Consider the following 17,644-nt stretch of genomic DNA (forward strand, 5'->3'; position numbering starts at 1 on the left):
CAGAGTGAAACGCTTTGATCATCTGACTCGTCCATCTCTGCCGCCACTGCGCCAATCGCATACAGTACGAGTATGAGTTAATGGGTGTAAGGTAAGCGTGATGAGGAGAAAAGGGTTTGAAGGCGTAGGTAAAGTGGAGAACAATAAGATGAAAGGGTGAATCTCCGATAGATGAATATTGGAAAGTCTCCGTTGCTGTGTGAAATGTGCAACGCAGTCTGTTGGGCCAAGAAAATGGGGTTAAGGGGGGTGGACTGGGTATTCTGTACTCTGAACAGAGAGGGGTTTGGTCTATGGTCTATCATTCTGAAAGGAAGAAAACAGTTCTGTCACAGTAGTATATTGCTATACGTTGCATCTCTTACATTGACCGGAGCTTGAGCCGACTCCAACCCTTTCTCTCATAATATCAAATCTCCTTGTTTAGGATCCAGGGATGAGTGGTTTGCAGCTCAGGTCATACATGATATTTACCTAGCTGGAAGGCTGTCTGTCTTATTGTCGAGAATCATAACATTCCCCTCCGTTCGCTCCAAGGAAGGGATCATACATTTCATATATAAGCTATGTTGGTTACAGATGCGAAAGGGGAAAAGGGAAGGGGGACGCAGGGTGAAGGACGTGCTGATTACACATTATCTACTAAACCTTTCACATCGTTTATCGTATATGGTCGTGCATATCCATACATCTTCATCTGCTCTTCTATATGAATACATGTCATCAGAGATAATCCGAACTTATCCATTACATATGCTACGAATGAAAGAGTAGATTTGCAAATAAAATAGAGAAAAGAAGGAGAAGTAATATCCTAAAATCACTGCCAATATAACGGGTAAGATCATATACCACTAAACCCGCGTCAATCCACCACTACCACCACCGCTACCACTGCTGTCAAACCACCATCGACGCTCTCCCCTCTCGAATCAATCTATTCATCATATCGTCCTTAGTATCAACACCAGCACACCCTCCCCCTTTCCCCCTTTTACCACCTTCAATCGGTCTCATGAGCAGACATCATCACCAACACTTGTCTTCTCCCATATACCAGGATCAGCATCACAACCCGATAAATAGTACTACTACAAGTACCACAACCTCCGTACCAAATACCCAATTCGATAACCAAGACCACGATCACCTCTATCAGGCTTCTTCACTTCTCTCACCACCTCATACCTCCCTACTCAGAGAATCATATTATCAAGAGCATCCTGCTCAGATACCGAGTATACTCCCGCCTAGAGCCCCTTCGCTGTTTCAGCCTCCTCCACCGAGAGAGGATACAGGATACCGATTAGAAAGCAGGGGGAGAATACCCGCTCTACGTATACCCCCAGTCCCCTATAGAAGAGATAGTAATACCAATACCAATTCAATATCTGGTATCATATCAGAATCATCACAATCACCATACGAACAACCTTTACTACCACCCATTCAAGGATCTTCTTCCTCTGGTGGGATCGGGCCTAACACTAAATATCACTTGTTCGGCCAACCTAGTCCGTCTTCTCATTCCCATTCTCACTCCCACTCTAGATCACCTTACGCCGGTCATTTCTATAACAATCCTCTATCGGCAAGTTCGGGCTCGACAAGCTACTCGATAGAAAGGGGATTGCGTTCACCTCATCCACCTTTAACTGCTGGACTCTTGCACCAAAACCATCTCTGGCCTTCTCATACTCTACCACCACCTTTAGGTTCATCCCCTCATCCGCATACTCATACTCACTCGCACTCGCATTCGCTATCAATATCAAAATCACCTCAAGCTATACCTCTACCGCATTTTCGTCGTGATTCTGTAGGAAGCAGCAATCCGATATACTACAGTAGTGAAATACCTAGTGTTCCCGGTCCATCCAATTCGCAGTATAATTACCGTGAATCGCCCCACCATTCCACAACCACGACTACGCCTTCTCTCCCATCTGTCCACCACTCAGTTTCTTATTCAAGTGGATATACAAGACAATCATCACCTGTACATATCCCCCCTCCATTAAGATTCAGATATTCTGCTTCTCCTCCACCTTTACTACCTCAACCACTAGACGAAATCAACATGCCACCTCGGAAGAAGGTCACTGGGGATTCCTCGACCACCACCACCCCACGTACGATGTCGTCTGCGACTGGGATCGGCGGGTCCGGATCCGTCTCGAGGAGCGGTAGGCAAGGTGTCAATGGGAAGGGATGGACCATGGAACATACTTATGATTCAGTTGGACAAAAGAAGGAAATTATCGTTATTGATGATTCGCAATCACCTTCGATCCATCAGCAAACCCAACCGATCCGAAAGAGGACGAGAGCTCAGGTCGCTGCCGAACAGGCTCAGGCGCAGGCGCATGAACATGCTCTGCACCAATCTCAAAATAGTATTTATAATGGAAATGTCAATGGACATGGATCTACGACAAGTTTGAATGCCTCCACGAAGAAAAGGAAGGTGGATGAAGGGAGCGAGCATGGCAGTGTTAAGAAAGCCAAGGGAAAATTGGCAAGTGTGAGTGAAGGACTTCTGCTCAGAAGATAAATCACTTGGTGAAGTATGCTAACGATTATGCTTATAGACCGCTACTTCCGCTTCTGTACAGGCTACTGGACAGTCATATGCCCACCAGCAATATGCGACGCAACAGAAGGCTCAGCAACCACAGAAGACTCAAGCTGCACCTCCTGCTCCACCTGGACAGCCCGCTCCACCACCATGGGACGATGCAGAGGGTCATTATATTGTCAAACCGGATGATGTGATAGGTGGTCGATGTGAGTGTTGTTGATATTGGGTCGACCGGACGTAAGCCAATTTGTTGATGTGATTCCTGTTACATGATATAGACAAAATTGTCCGTCTGTTGGGCCAAGGTACATTCGGTAAAGTAGTCGAAGCTAGACATATCGAGACGCGTAGGAAAGTAGCTATAAAAGTGATTCGAGCGGTACAGAAATATCGTGATGCTAGTAAGATTGAGATCAGGGTATTGGAGACATTGAAAAGGAATGATCCGAAAAATGACAAGTAAGTTCTCTTCTACTCGTCTTGCATCACGAGTGGTCAATCTACTAGGTACTGACCGATTTGCTTCTTCCGTTTATAGCAAATGTATTCACCTTGATGAATATTTCGATTTCCGGAATCATCCTTGTCTAGTTTCTGAGCTATATGGGATGAGCGTATTTGATTTCTTGAAGCAGAATGGGTTCCAACCCTTCCCTGAGAAACATATACAGGATTTCGCGAGGAGTCTACTGAAGAGTGTAGCTTGTGAGTCGTGTCCTTCTCTAAGCTGGCTCTACCGGCCATCTGGTCTTGTCCCCACGTTAACAATATCATGTCTCTTTGCGATCTAGTCTTGCATTCTCTTAAATTAGTTCACACTGATTTGAAGCCCGAGAATATCTTGTTGTGCTCCAATGACGCTCGATTGGTGGGTCCTAGAGTAAAGAACTCGAAATCGAAGTCTGTTCTGAGAGTGAGTTCACATTTGAATGATGCTGATTCATCATGTATACCCCGCTGATGGTTATACTTTGTTAGAACACGGAAATACGGTTGATCGATTTTGGATCAGCTACGTTCGAGAATGAATATCACAGCTCAGTAGTCAGTACGAGACATTACCGAGCGCCCGAGATCATACTAGGTGAGTCGTTGTCAGCCAATTGGACAGTAAGTGTACAAGATTTAGCTCATTCTGTTTCATAGGATTGCCATGGTCGTACCCCTGCGATATGTTCTCGATAGGATGTATACTGATTGAATTCTATACTGGAGATGCGCTTTTCCAGACGCACGATAATTTGGAACATCTAGCTATGATGGAAGTGGTGATGGGTAAATTCAGTCAGAGGATGATCGAAAAAGGAAGGTGAGTCGTGCTGTTGGAATTTATTCGTGAAATAATTGGGAGAATGCTAATCTTCTGGCCGATCTGTAGACACAAGAAACCAGAGTTCTTCAGAGGTTCAAAGATCGATTTCCCCAATGCTACGGTATCGAAAGCTAGTAGAAAATATGTGAAGAATATGAGGAGCTTACAGTGAGTCAAAGCCCTTTCAGCAATTGTGTACTTCTTTGCAATTCATCTATCTCACTGGAACTCTTACTGATCTCCTGTGCCTCGTTCTTCACAGAGATATAATAGCTCCGACGAACAAACATCAACATCAATTCTTGGATCTATGCTTGAGATTGTTGGATCATGATCCAGATGTAAGATTGAAAGTGCAAGATGCATTACGGCACCCGTGAGTCTGTGTCATTTGTGAAGTATGCAGGATTGTAGACTTACTATGGTGCGGTTGGTTTGTTTTGTAGATACTTGAGGGAATCTATACCTGAACCAGCATAGAAGAGAATCATCATAAAATCATGTCATGGGATATTATCTTAATTAGTGGACGAATGGTGAGTTAGCAATACGTTGGAATTGATCATGTTTTGATATGATGCTGATTTTTCACCTATGTGATTGATAGTCATCTTAAACTCTCCTTGCATGGATATACAACGTAACACAGTATTCACGTGCTTTTCTAGTTTTGGTCAATTTCGTTTTTCTGTTTTCACAAGTTGTCATTTTCATTTTTCTTGAATCAGCAACATTCTACATTCTCTTATGAGTTTTCATATATCCTCTCTTTGGTTTACTTCTCGATATGTACTTATATTCATATGAAGTTTCGATATCAAGGTCAATCATTCTCATCATGCCATATAGATTATTTCAAGTGTTTTCCCAAAATTCTCAACTACTCTTTACTGTCCCCTGTTTTATCATATCAAACATCAAGATGAAGAAATGAATCAATGAATGAATTGTCAAACGTATCGTATAAAATCCTCATTGCCAGTTCAACGCGGGGTGGTGGGGGTTGAGTCATGGGAAGCTTGTGACTTCAGTTAATCGAGTGTTAAGCATGTTGACATACAGGTAAGCTGTTTCACCAGGATCCACTTGACGGGGATTATCTCATTCGTGATATTGACATTTTCCACATGTTTATCATCAACGATTGATTGGTGATCTCTAAGCTTGATTTTTGTAATTAAAGTGTCAATTTTGATAACATGCTGAGGATTCAAATACGGCTACATCAAAGCTCCCCTTCCATTTCTTATCCTTAAATCCCCATCTATCTTGTCGATGGCCCACGTAGGTCTTGACCTATTTCTTCTGCTCGGCGATGACTTGATCGACGGTAGATCTCATCTCCTGGATTGTCTTTTTCGGATCTTCAGCTCCGAATATAGCTGTTCCAGCTACGAGGACGTTTGAGCCTATGTCATGGTGTTTTAAATGTATCAGCCATATGTGTCTTATGGTGGTGGTCCTCCTCTGCCGTCTCACCCACTCGTCTCCCATTCACTACGACATACCTCGTCCTCCATCTACCTCTTACAATCAAGTATGGCGAAACACCAACCTGCCTCGCCTCAGATCATCATGTCCTGGTCCTGTTAACTCAGACCATTTATCTTCCTTCCGATGGACCTATACACCCTCCTTTTCCCCTTCACCATCTGGCCGTACTCCCTGACTCCTGCAGACTCGATGAAATAGTATACTCACCAGCTCTAGCGCACTGACAAGCATTCCCTGATCCTACCCCACCGTCAACCTGGATATTCTTACCTGGGAACCTCTCTCGGAGCTCTTTGACTTTCTCCAAACATTCAGGCATGAATTTCTGACCACCGTGTCCTGGTCTGACGGTCATGACTAATAACATGTCGACGGCGTTTCCGAGTGCTTCGGTAATGACGCTAGCGGGAGTTTCGGGCGATATGGCAAGGCCGACGAGCATGTCGTGTTGTTTGATTAGGGAGATAACTCCCTCTGGGTCGGCTGGGGGTGGGATAGGAGATATGAGGAGTAGTAAATGGAGTAGAGACGATGAACAATGGATAACAACGTCAGAATCATTAGGTTTTAGATTAGGGTATATGATGATTGATCAGGGATATTGGAAAGTCAGCGCTTTCTCAGCAGATAAGAGAGAAATTAACTCACAAGTAGCCTCATAATGGAATGTATAACTCTTTCCACCAGCTTTAGCGACCTCTGGTACCCATTTGGCTGGATCCGCAACCATCATATGACAATCCATAAATATCTCTGGGACGTTCTTCTTCACCCATGTCAAGATTGGGGCACCCATCGTTATGTTGGGTACAAAGTTACCGTCCATGACGTCTAGATATGCATTTCGTGTTAGCTTGGTACATAAGGCTATGACAGGTAAGATAATTGATTGCGAGTAAAGACGCCTTACTCACCCATATGTAGCCAGTCGCATCCATTGTCGATCATTCGTTGACATTCTTCTGACAATTTCGAAAGATCACTCTGCGAGTCACAAAACAAATAAGCTTCGGTCCCATCCTTTCTGGACCAGAGGTGAGCTCACAGCAAGGACGGAGGGAGAGATGATGCACTTTGACATTCTGGTCAGTCTTTGGATAGTCAAGATGAGCTGATGGAGTATCTGTGATTGATAGGTAGACAGTGAGCTTGCACAAACAGCAACATTTCAGTTGACCATCATATCTTTTTCCATCGTCATCATCCTGATTGTATTCCTCCCATCTCATCTCGGACCGACGGGACCTGATGCACGTTCCTCGGTCAGTGTCAATATCCCACTTGTTCATTCATCGTATTTTATCCCGGCAACACCTGACACCTTACACGCGACATCACACCGTATTGCCACCCACCGACACATAACGTTGACCAGTTCAAGATGAAAGACATCTATCACCTTGTCGTTGTCCAAACACCTCAAAAGTGCCTTGAAATCGAGGAGTGCAATCAAAATGGCAGGACCACTCTCCGTAGATGAGATATTGGCAAAACAAAAAGCAGAGAAAGAGGCAGCTTCAAAGGTAAGTATATCACATATCGCACTCCCTTCCATCCCATCTCATCTCATTGTCACCCAGCCGCTTACACTACTTGTCTTCGCATCTCTTCTATTGCTACCATCATGCGGTTGTAGCAGACTGAACTGACTCATCTTCCAATACCTCTTACAGCCCAAATTCCTGTCAAAAGCCGACCGAGCCCAGCTAGCATTGGAGAAACGGCAAGCTGAAGTGCAAACTCAGCAGGAAAGGGAAGAAGCTGAACGTAGACAGCGTATAGAGTTTGAACGTGCTGCTGAAGAGGAAAGGAGGAGGGCCGATGCTGCCAGGTATGGTGCAGATGTCAGGGGATCATGTGAGTGTGCTCTTTCACATGGTTGTCGACCCTTCCTTACCCTTCCGCAAATCGGGCCATCTGTCTTTCCGTTCTCTCGCATTAACGTGGTTGATGCTGATATATACTTTCAGATGACCGATTCGGACGACAAGAATACGGACGACCCGAACCTCGGTATACCAACGGACACAACGCATCTCGATCGAATGTACCTACCGGACCAAGAGGGAACGTTCCACCCTCCGGTCCAAGGGGCATGAGAGATTCTGGTACTCCTCTGCCATATAATGGTAATGGTAATGGACTGTCGACCGGACCTTCGACACCCAAAGCTGGATCTTCAACTCCCGGACCAAATTCTCCAGGTGACGTCGCTATACCGACAGATACAGAGCTGAACGCGTTGAAAGCTAGATATCTAGGTCAAAAAGTAGATGGGAAGAAACCTAGGTTGAGAAAAGCAAATGATAAGAAAGTGGTATTCGATTGGAACGAAAATGACGACACGACATTGAATGAACGGGGTACATGGACGATGGACATTAAGCAGAAGGGTCCAGGAGGCGCGATGTTTGGGGGCAGATTAGCGGGTTTTGATGAAGGTGGTCACAGGAGGGGTCAACAGGCTTTTACCGATAAGTACGTTGATTTGACATCTAATCAGTCTCATCGTCTTTCGTTTTATTTCATCCTTCGCTCCCAGACTCTCAATATGTCACCTCCGGTCCATTTGTCGCACAATATACTGACTTTCTTTCGTTTCCTTTTCGCAGCCACGCCGACGCCCTGGAACGTCGACGAGCAGGTAAAGGATCCAACGATGATCGACACTGGTCCGAAAAGCCTCTAGAGGAGATGAAAGATCGTGATTGGCGTATTTTCAGGGAAGATTTCGCTATCGCCGCCAGAGGTGGTAGTATTCCTGTTCCGCTACGGTCATGGAGAGAGTCGAATATACCGCTAAATATCTTGGACATAATCGAAGAAATTGGGTATAAAGAACCTTCACCTATTCAGCGACAGGCTATACCGATTGGTATGCAGAATAGGGATTTGATTGGTATCGCCAAGACTGGTAAGTATCTTGTTCCGTCTTTGATTGCAAATTCTGAATGCTAATAAATATTCACAGGTTCCGGTAAAACCGCTGCTTTCGTCATACCCATGCTGGATTACATCGGTCATTTACCCCCATTCAATGACGAGAATCGACATAAAGGTCCTTACGCTTTGATCATGGCGCCAACTCGAGAGTTGGCTCAACAGATCGAACAAGAGGCTGCGCGATTCGCCAAGCCCCTAGGTTACAACTGTGTATCTATCGTTGGTGGAAGATCAGTAGAAGAACAGCAATTCAACTTACGAAACGGTGCTGAGATCATCATTGCCACCCCTGGTCGTCTAAAAGATATGATCGATAAATCAATGCTGGTTATGTCTCAATGTCGTTACGTTGTCATGGATGAAGCCGATAGAATGGTTGATCTAGGTTTCGAACTGGATCTTAACTTCATCTTAGATGCCATGCCTGCTACGTTCATCAAACCGGATGATGCTGAGATCAATCATGCTTTGAAATCGGGTGAATGGCAAGGATGGAGAGTGACAACCTTGTTCTCCGCCACTATGCCTCCTGCGGTAGAACGACTAGCTCGGAAGTACCTTAGGAAACCTGCAACAGTCACTATCGGTAATGCGGGTGAAGCGGTCGATACCGTTGAACAACGAGTCGAATTCGTCCACGGTGGAGAAGAGAAGAGGAAATCGAGACTCATCGAAATTTTACGAACTATCGGCTTACCCCCGCCTATCATCATATTTGTTAATCAGAAGAAGACCGCTGATATGGTACTTCGATATGTTCAACAAGCCGGGTTGAGTGGAGTCTCTTTACATTCAGGTAAATCGCAAGAACAGAGAGAAAGTTCGCTTCAAGCTTTACGTGATGGTCAGGTATCTGTGTTGGTCGCCACGGATTTGGCCGGAAGAGGTATAGATGTACCGGATGTCTCGTTGGTTATCAATTGGCAAATGTCAGATACGATTGAGAAGTACGTTCATAGGATCGGAAGAACAGGTAGAGCGGGTAAGAATGGTTTGGCGATTACATTCTTGACCAATGACGATGATGAGGTCATGTATGATTTGAGGGTCGAGGTGGAAAAATCGAAAATGTCAAAGATGAATCCTGAATTGGCGAGACATGAGGCTGCGAAGACGAAAGTGACGAGGGAGATGAAGGTGAGTAAGATACGATTGTCGTATTGTTGAGGTTCGAGCTGATGGCGATCTTATGTTTTGCAGAGAAAGAGGGATGATAATGATGAGTAGATGCCGACTGACATTGTGTTGGCTTACGAAGGAAGTGTGGGTATTGTCGATCACTCGATCAGTCAAGTATCACACCGAATAAGATAGTAGTGATGTCCAGGTGCTATGGTGCATAAGTCGATGCGGATCATGTATCTTTTATATCATTCAATATCAGCATGCATATCTACGTGTTACTGTATATCTTGAACTCGGTCATTGACCTGTTTCACCTGATTGACCGGTTATTTGCCCTGATGATTTAGCGTGTTTTTGTTTTGGTTGTCGAGGTCTTATTGTTCGACAGCGACAGCAACGAATGATCCGTGCATGACATTCAGGACACATATGGCATAACTGTGAAACTGTTACTCCCGACATATCAATATATCGCATACATCTGCCGATATCACTACAGGAGGCTCCTAAACGGACAGCTGCGGCTAGACCATCATCTTCAAGCTTGGGCCGTGAATATCGAGGGTTCAACTGACTTCTTTTCGTCAGACTGAAGGAAAATTACGCATCATTCCGATGCCGGACTCACTCGAGACAGCCGCTCTCAACGGATCGTTATTCACTTTCGACGACTCTCCTCCCTCTCCCGCACGTTCAAACTCCTCGGCATCGCTCCTGAATACGGATGACGATTTAGGCTCAGACTTGGACGATGGGCCATCTTCAAGTAAAATAGGTCAGAGAGGTGATACATCCGGTAAGGGTGTACCGCCAGTAAATGGTAGTCAGATAGAGCACGATGGACCTCAGACTGGACCTAAGGGGGTGATATCGGATCGTAAAGCCCATTCGACGGTTGAACAACAGCGGAGAGATAGAGAGTTGAACGACAAGGCATTAGAACAGAATAGGAAAGCGCTGATAGGATTGACGGTACATGAGGAAGATCAACTAAGGAGAAGAGAGGAGGAGGAGAATGAGTTGAATGAATGGAGGAGGAGGAGGAAAGAACAGCTGATCAGAAATCCGGAGCAGGATGAGGATGAGGGTGAAGATGAGGGTAGGAGGCAGAGTATAAAGAGGGGCGGATTGAGGGAGTTGGACAAGACCAATTTCATAGATGCTGTCGAGAGGAATGGGTGGGTGGTAGTATTGATCTATGAACCTGTAAGTTGTAGCTTCCTTGCAATTCCCATCCAAATCACTCAGATGTTATCATGCAAAATCGCTGAAACCTCTAATCATCTCACAGGAGATACCCCGCTGCGTCTCGCTTCTCGCATCCCTCTTGCATCTCTCACTCAATCTCCCTTCCCCCTCGACATTGTCAATTCCAGTGACATTGTACAAAGCCCGTGCGACATCCTTGCAATTCTCCCTTTTACCTCCCACTTCATCAACCATCACACATTACGAAGATGAAGAACCGATAGGTACGCCTGATCCTGATGTATTACCTACGATGTTGGTTTACAAGGATGGCGAGTTGGAGAAGAACTGGGTAAGGGTCGATTGGGAAGTGGATGAGAGTGGGGTGGAAGGGCTATTGAAGAAGGAAGGGATATTGCCCTCGGTAGGAGCAGGAAGGATGGGAGCACGAGTGGGGATCAATAGGAGCAGAGACTTGTTGGATGATGAGGACGATGAGGAGTAGATTCATTATCAATGCCATATGCATCACGATCGTTACGTGCCACTAATCTGGACTGACATGTTTTCATGAAAAGGTCGTCATCGATGACTGGCAGAAGATAAAAGGGGTCCTTTGGCATGCCCATGTGATTCCCAACAAATCCACGCAAGAGAGATTACTGACAGTTATCCATCATTCAACATTGCTTTTCCACTCCAGCTTCTTCACTTCATACTCATCCGTTTGTACTCTTAATTCATCATACTCATCCGTTTGTACTCTTAATTCATCATCGTCATCGACCAGATTACACTTCTCAAAATGAACCCTAACCAGCAGTACTTCGAAACCAAGAACGGATACTCCGATAGGCCTCAAATCCAAGGAGGTCGACCTCTTACACATCAGGAGAGATTATATTTCGTCAATCAACAGCTGCAAGCGACCTATGCGACTCCCCATTCAGCCGACTCCTCCCAACAGCCTAACCTATATCCTCTCAGTACCTTGCCCTCTGACTCCTACATTCAACCCCTCAGCTTTCCTCAAGCATCTACTTCTCATTCACCGATTGTAGGTCAATTACCAATAGTCAACCTACCAACACAAACGTTCGAAGCGGCTCGATCCAATTTAAAACGATCAAGGACAGAGAACGATATATTGATCAAGGAGAGAACGCTCAAGAGGATGAACCCTGGTAAAATCGTCCATATAGATGCATATACCAGACGACCTCTTTGTGGATGGGCATACGAAGAGCTTTGGAGCACGAAGGAACAGAATTACGAAAGAAAGCTCTTTGCTTATAGTAATTACAATATCCTGGTCTCGAACGTGGTCCCAAGCGCTTCCGGATGGGAGCTGACATGCCTCGCTCTCGCTGAGCTGTTCAGCATGTGCGGCAAGGTAGTAAGTTAACGTCACAACTCCAGTCGTTTTCGGAGATGGGTGCATCGCAGCTGATAATTACCGCATAGGTTGCTGTATTTCCTTTCGAGAATGCCAACTCTGAAAACTACCCTGAAGTCGGCCGACTCTCCCAAGACATTGATCAAGATCCACTCAGAGGTCTAGTGACCATCGAATTTGAAGATGAACTTGGTGGGCTGAAGGCAATCAACTTAGTAAGTCCACGATGTGCCAGCATGAATTGATGTTTTGAGCTGACGTGACAAAATCATTGTCAGCCAAAGCATCTACGAATGTCAGGAGATCGTGAAATTGGGATTCACAGGAAGAAGTACGAGTGGAATGTGGGCTGGGTGAGTGTAATGTTTACTACCCCAAGTCGTTTTGTGAAGCATCAGCAGGCGTGACAGAGGGATGGGTTCATGTACCAATGCTAAAATCGGTGAAATACCTGGGGTGACATGAAGTACTGATCCTTGATATTTCCATCCATAGTTCAGGCTGAAGGAGTTCGAAGGTCCGAGACTGCAGCAAGACTGGATCGAAATGCGGACAACTAGAGGGAAACATGTTGATCGCTTCCTCGATTATAGACTGTACGACTATAATCCCTACGCGTACGATCCGGAGCTAGTTCCCGCTTGTCAACCGATCTCAATGCCATTCGAATCAATGGTAGAAGAGGAGCTTCCGAAGATGTTCAGCTTGGCAACCTGGATCAGACGGACTCCTGCAAATGCACAAAATAGAAGATCGCAAGTACAGCGTCAATGGTGGAATCCGTCTCAACACCCACGTGATGCCGATCCTCTTCGAATCAGCGCTTCATCCCATCGGAAACACACCGCTAGTCGATTGCCTGATCCTGAATGGTCTATTAAAGATCAGGGCTATTTCTGGACTGTTGATGATAGTTGGAGATGGAATCCTCAGATCCCAATCTTGTTTGAAGGAAGTCTCGATTACTCGAAGAATAAGAAGATCCTAGGCGACATCCGAAAGGAGAACAATCAGCGTGTCGATATTCGTCAAACGTTGAATATTCAACTTCCTACTGATCTAAATCAGTATACGAGAGATACTGGACGTCGAACACACGAGCAATGCGAATTGGAACTGATGCACATGGACATCGCTCAAGCCCTCATACCGGCAGGTTCGTCACTCGAAACTGGTATCGAAGAGGTAGTGGGAGGATTCGGTGCTATCAGGGATGATGAGATCGACGAGCAACACGAATGGGCTCGATATCGTTACGTGGGAGTACGGAAGTGGCACCACGAGAATCCTGGTCGAGCTCAAGCACCCTCCTTTCCGATTCAGAGCGCTTGGAAACCAGCTGAAAAACTCAAGGGAAAAGGTAAAGGTAAAGAGAAGGCTAGTGGTGGTGTGACTACATTCGATGATTGGAAGCTGGATCGTCAATCCACAGGGAAATTGAAGGGGAAGAAGGAAGTGGGTGAAGGTCGAATGAAAGAGCTTTACTTAATCGAAAGCTTAGAAGAAGAGGTAACATTCTGCGAGCCCTTACCACCCCTACGGCAATCTGAAGACTCATCTTCCCCATCGTTATGAATGCTGTCTTTTTGTGTGCCATAGGTCTCGAGGAATTCCCGATGTACTTCTGTCGAATCAGCTTTCGCGGACATTATATCTACGACTTCAACGCGACATAACAACCCTCATTTACTCTAGCTTCATTTCGCCTACTCAATCAGATGTTCTTCGAATTTAGGTCTCACACCTACCTTTCCCTCTCTATCCTCCCTCCCCATTTGCTTCCTTGGTGTTGCTTCAATACCAATCTCAACCAAATCTCACGTTCTCGGACCTTTCTATTTTGTAGACATTTCGCGTTTTAAAAAGATTTTTTGATTTGTACAATATTGTATGGCATCGAAGCTTTTTCACAAGATGAGTTTTCTACCTTGATATACTCTTAAGTTGTAGCCTTTTCGCTTTTTTTTTTGTATCTATAATAGTGTCGTGGTAATCTAGTTATTTTATAGATCAATGAAAATATGGTTATATGGTTACGACTCTTCTGTCAGACCAATATCTTTGGTACAAAATATATCGCAATCGCCTGATCTTTAACAAATCCACCTTTGATCCAAACTTGAGCAAAATGCAGAGTATATTCTGCACGCTAGTCCAGTCAATACATTTCTGGTCCAGAAATGTGATTTGACCCAAAAACAGCTCCAATAAATCCTATAATGGGAACAAACGAAGGAGGAGATGCAGAGATCGTCTTCAACGAAAAGGACATTGACCTTGTATCAGATACAGATCCATACACAGTCGTCATGTCCATACCACGAGTCAACTATATACATATACGTAATTATACAAATATTAACGGGAACCAAAGAATATATACAATGGCGGCTCGAAAGAAGGGAAACAAAAAGAGACAAAAGAAATCAATACAACAAGTCCATAAGAAGAAATGCAAGTAGAAGTCCGAGAACGTGAGATTTAGTTGAGATTGTCAGGAAGAGTGTTTAAACAATTCTTACCTATAGATACTAGAGCGTTGTGTTGTTGATACAGCAAGATATGGAAGGGAACATTCACGGTATAGATGCGTTATCTGCGATGAGAGATGCAAAGTCAGCATGATGGTTGGCTTTACTTAAGAATCTGAATCATCGTCATCCTCCTGAACCGGGTGTGAATGCCTTTTCTTCTTGGTCTTCGGTTTTGGTTGTCTAGGATTCTCATCTACCCATCGAATAGCTTCCATAACCTTTCTTGTTAACTGATCCAACGCCAGTACAGGATTACGGGGATCATGTCGAGAAAGCGGAGGTATAGCCAGTCGAGCCACGCGATTGGCAGATCTTGGTCGGATCCAAACGTGATCGGGGAATGTCTGGAGAAATTCGGCATTTCTGTCGGGATTGCCCATACGATCTACGTAATCATCCAGGTGTACAGGATTGACGTCTTTATGTATATGCTCTCGAGTGGTTTCGATTACGATTTTGGCGACTGTTGACATGGAAGCTTTCGTATCAGGCAGAAGAATGGGATCGGTGATCTGATGCCAAGCATGTACATCGTAAGAGTCCGGAAGAAGCTGAGTGGGATCTTGCTCTAGGATCCTATCGAAAGTACGCAGAAGCCGTTCCACATCGAGAGGCAAGATAACCATAGTGTATCCGAAACGGTCTACCACATTGTAGTTGCACCCTCCTTGATCCTCGTCGGTGAAATGGAATGCCGAGAGCAGAAAGTGCTCAACGAAATGAATAGCTTCTCCCGATATCAGCGATTCCTTGTCGAATTCGGCTACAATGTGCATTCTCCATCTCCGGAAGGGTATCGCTACACGAATGCATATCAGCCAAGAATGGGCTTTGTGTATATCGCTCACAGATACTTACTTCGGTATCGCTGTTCCATCCTAGAGTTGACCGGCTCTTTTTTGTGACCAGCGTATCGTTGTCTGAACAGCTGAGTATAACCCAGGTACCCAGAAGCTTCCTACAACAGGAGTCAGCGAGATACAAAGATCTTCAAGGTTGTACATACCATGGGATGAGACTCGTAGACGGTGAGGAGGTCATCATCTTCAACCGCTTCCGAAGACACAGCTTTGAGGTTCCAAGGGGGATGAAGGAAATATACGCCAGCTAGAGAGGAGCTGGAGGCATCCTTGAAGTCAGGGCATAGCAGTTGTCGATACTTTGCGCAATTGTCGGCATTGGAAACACTGCATACCGGAAGGGTCAGTTGGCAGAAGTATAAAGAAGGTCAGAAGCAAGACACGCACACTTTCATTATACCTTCCCAGTGCTCGTTACGCCTGTAGGCAGCGAAAAGAGGAACCATGAAATTCTCGTATTCGAGACCTTCTTCTGAGACCCGTGTCTCCCACATGTAATTCTCAAGCTGACTGTTCCAATCCCAAAACTTGACGAGGAAGCCATCAGAGTTGATCCTGAGATATGTCGATAAGCGTGTTGAACTGCAGGTTGAGTTGACATATAACTCACTGGTAAAGTCTTTTACGTCCGATTTTCGCATGTAGCACCAGATTTCGGGCAATCGAATCGTGGTAACTACGGTAAAACTATAGTCGAGGCGCAAAAGATGTCAGTAGGATGAGTGATACATGCTAGAGATAGGGATGAGACTGAAAACGATGGGGAGAATCGCAACTTACCAAGGAGAAATCTTCCCGTATTGACTTGTCTGCTAGCTCCCTATCTAGAAACTTGAAGAACAATTCACGCTTCTTGGTCTTGCGAGCGGAATCGCCTTCTTTCTCTTCTTTCGTACTTTTATTCGAGGGGGTGATCATCTCTTGTGTTCGCAGCTTCTCTTTGGCTTCGTCTTCGTCTACCATCGCTTGTTCCATATCCGCAGACAGCTCGGGCAAATCTGGATCAATGTCGGTCTCGGGTTGGTCGACAACAACGCCAGATTGCTATTCAGACACTGGTCAGATACAGTTGTTCACGAATGAGAATACTCACGTCAATCATCATCAGCATATCGGTCAGAGTGGGAAATTCCCGGTCACTTCTAAAGGCCTAGAAGATGGTATTTCGTCAGTTCCACGAAGCTACACACTATAGGAGGTCACTCACGCATGCCACCATTGTAGCATTGTGACGCTCTATACCAGCGTGAGGCTTTTCTCCATCATCAATCCATATATCAGGGATGGCCTAGAGGAGATGTAAGCTAAATCGATTATCTGCGAGATTACGCACAATATTTCTCGCTGGCAAGAGTTCAGCGGCGTTGGGTTCGGGATACATGCCATTGGCAGTCCATCCAAAAGTGTTCCAATCTGACATGTTGCTGAGGTATATGGATGAAGTCGAGTGATGTATTTAGATGATATCTGTTGAATGTTTGACTAGCTGACGAGAAAAGAAAGTAAAAAGAAACGTTCAACAACATCATCAAGTTGGAATACACACAGACTTGGACAAAGATCAAAGCAAAACAAAGTGGCACTGCGGGGCTCCATTGCATCGTCTCAATCTCCTCGACTTAAATGGCTCTGTCTCCACTGACCACAAACAATCTTCCTTTTCGGGCGTCAATCGTCAAGACACACTGTTACATCCAGTATGCGAACAAGAAAAAGGGCTCTTAATAGACCAGAACTACCAGCTCAGAAGTGTGAGTGCGATGCGTCAGCAGGATATCGCTTATCATCGTAGCCCTTCCATTCTTCACTGGTGTTGCCCAAAAGTCATCGGGTGTAGTTTAAGCTTGAAACCATTTCGGGTATGAACATATCAATCAAGATTTGATAGGTACAAGAGATGAAAGTCTGGGAGTGGCCGGACAGTCTCTGATGACGGCGGGAGAAAAGGTATTGGTGGATAATACAAATTGTGATAAGGAGAGGAGAGCTCGATGGATGAGGTTGGCTATGATGTTAAAGTTCCTATCAGGTATGTACAAAATATGCCTTGTTAGTCGTGACAACGCAATGCATGAATGGACTCTTAATATCATTCCACCTTCTTGCGTCCATTGAATCTTGACAAGCAAAATAAAGTATATCTTGCATGTTATGGACGGCTCAACCAGGAGCTTTCGACAAACCCTCGATTGACGAAGGATTCGATGAGAT

The 17,644-nt window shown here is 45.0% G+C and overlaps 6 protein-coding genes across 6 annotated transcripts; 4 read left to right on the forward strand and 2 right to left on the reverse strand.

The window, feature by feature from the left end:
• Positions 1 to 1,015: 1,015 nt before the first annotated feature.
• On the forward strand, positions 1,016 to 4,373 carry I203_100563 (uncharacterized protein; the record flags this gene model as incomplete). Its single annotated transcript, XM_019150390.2, has 10 exons — positions 1,016 to 2,524; positions 2,592 to 2,787; positions 2,860 to 3,040; positions 3,120 to 3,286; positions 3,373 to 3,494; positions 3,560 to 3,665; positions 3,728 to 3,890; positions 3,960 to 4,061; positions 4,156 to 4,269; positions 4,340 to 4,373. 10 exons carry the CDS (start codon positions 1,016 to 1,018, stop codon positions 4,371 to 4,373), a joined length of 2,694 nt encoding a protein of 897 aa, XP_019000356.2.
• Positions 4,374 to 5,189: 816 nt separating this feature from the next.
• I203_100564 (ribulose-phosphate 3-epimerase) lies at positions 5,190 to 6,468 on the reverse strand (the record flags this gene model as incomplete). The annotated part of the gene is made up of 5 exons (XM_019150391.1): positions 5,190 to 5,302; positions 5,595 to 5,870; positions 6,036 to 6,218; positions 6,302 to 6,371; positions 6,433 to 6,468. 5 exons carry the CDS (start codon positions 6,466 to 6,468, stop codon positions 5,190 to 5,192), a joined length of 678 nt encoding a protein of 225 aa, XP_019000357.1.
• A 373-nt stretch (positions 6,469 to 6,841) lies between these two features.
• I203_100565 (pre-mRNA-splicing ATP-dependent RNA helicase PRP28) lies at positions 6,842 to 9,557 on the forward strand (the record flags this gene model as incomplete). The annotated part of the gene is made up of 6 exons (XM_019150392.1): positions 6,842 to 6,910; positions 7,061 to 7,244; positions 7,358 to 7,865; positions 8,000 to 8,301; positions 8,359 to 9,467; positions 9,531 to 9,557. The coding sequence occupies 6 exons, from the start codon at positions 6,842 to 6,844 to the stop codon at positions 9,555 to 9,557; spliced, it is 2,199 nt and encodes a 732-aa protein (XP_019000358.1).
• A 513-nt stretch (positions 9,558 to 10,070) lies between these two features.
• Positions 10,071 to 11,148, forward strand: I203_100566 (uncharacterized protein; the record flags this gene model as incomplete). Its single annotated transcript, XM_019150393.1, has 2 exons — positions 10,071 to 10,661; positions 10,747 to 11,148. The coding sequence occupies 2 exons, from the start codon at positions 10,071 to 10,073 to the stop codon at positions 11,146 to 11,148; spliced, it is 993 nt and encodes a 330-aa protein (XP_019000359.1).
• A 300-nt stretch (positions 11,149 to 11,448) lies between these two features.
• On the forward strand, positions 11,449 to 13,614 carry I203_100567 (uncharacterized protein; the record flags this gene model as incomplete). The annotated part of the gene is made up of 4 exons (XM_019150394.1): positions 11,449 to 12,039; positions 12,108 to 12,254; positions 12,318 to 12,392; positions 12,535 to 13,614. The coding sequence occupies 4 exons, from the start codon at positions 11,449 to 11,451 to the stop codon at positions 13,612 to 13,614; spliced, it is 1,893 nt and encodes a 630-aa protein (XP_019000360.1).
• Positions 13,615 to 14,677: 1,063 nt separating this feature from the next.
• On the reverse strand, positions 14,678 to 16,853 carry I203_100568 (uncharacterized protein; the record flags this gene model as incomplete). The annotated part of the gene is made up of 9 exons (XM_019150395.1): positions 14,678 to 15,372; positions 15,432 to 15,531; positions 15,580 to 15,760; positions 15,821 to 15,988; positions 16,044 to 16,120; positions 16,214 to 16,477; positions 16,527 to 16,583; positions 16,641 to 16,721; positions 16,767 to 16,853. 9 exons carry the CDS (start codon positions 16,851 to 16,853, stop codon positions 14,678 to 14,680), a joined length of 1,710 nt encoding a protein of 569 aa, XP_019000361.1.
• Positions 16,854 to 17,644: the final 791 nt, after the last annotated feature.

Source organism: Kwoniella mangroviensis (assembly GCF_000507465.2).
Source record: "Kwoniella mangroviensis CBS 8507 chromosome 1 map unlocalized Ctg01, whole genome shotgun sequence".
In the NCBI taxonomy this organism is placed as follows: Eukaryota; Fungi; Basidiomycota; class Tremellomycetes; order Tremellales; family Cryptococcaceae; genus Kwoniella; species Kwoniella mangrovensis.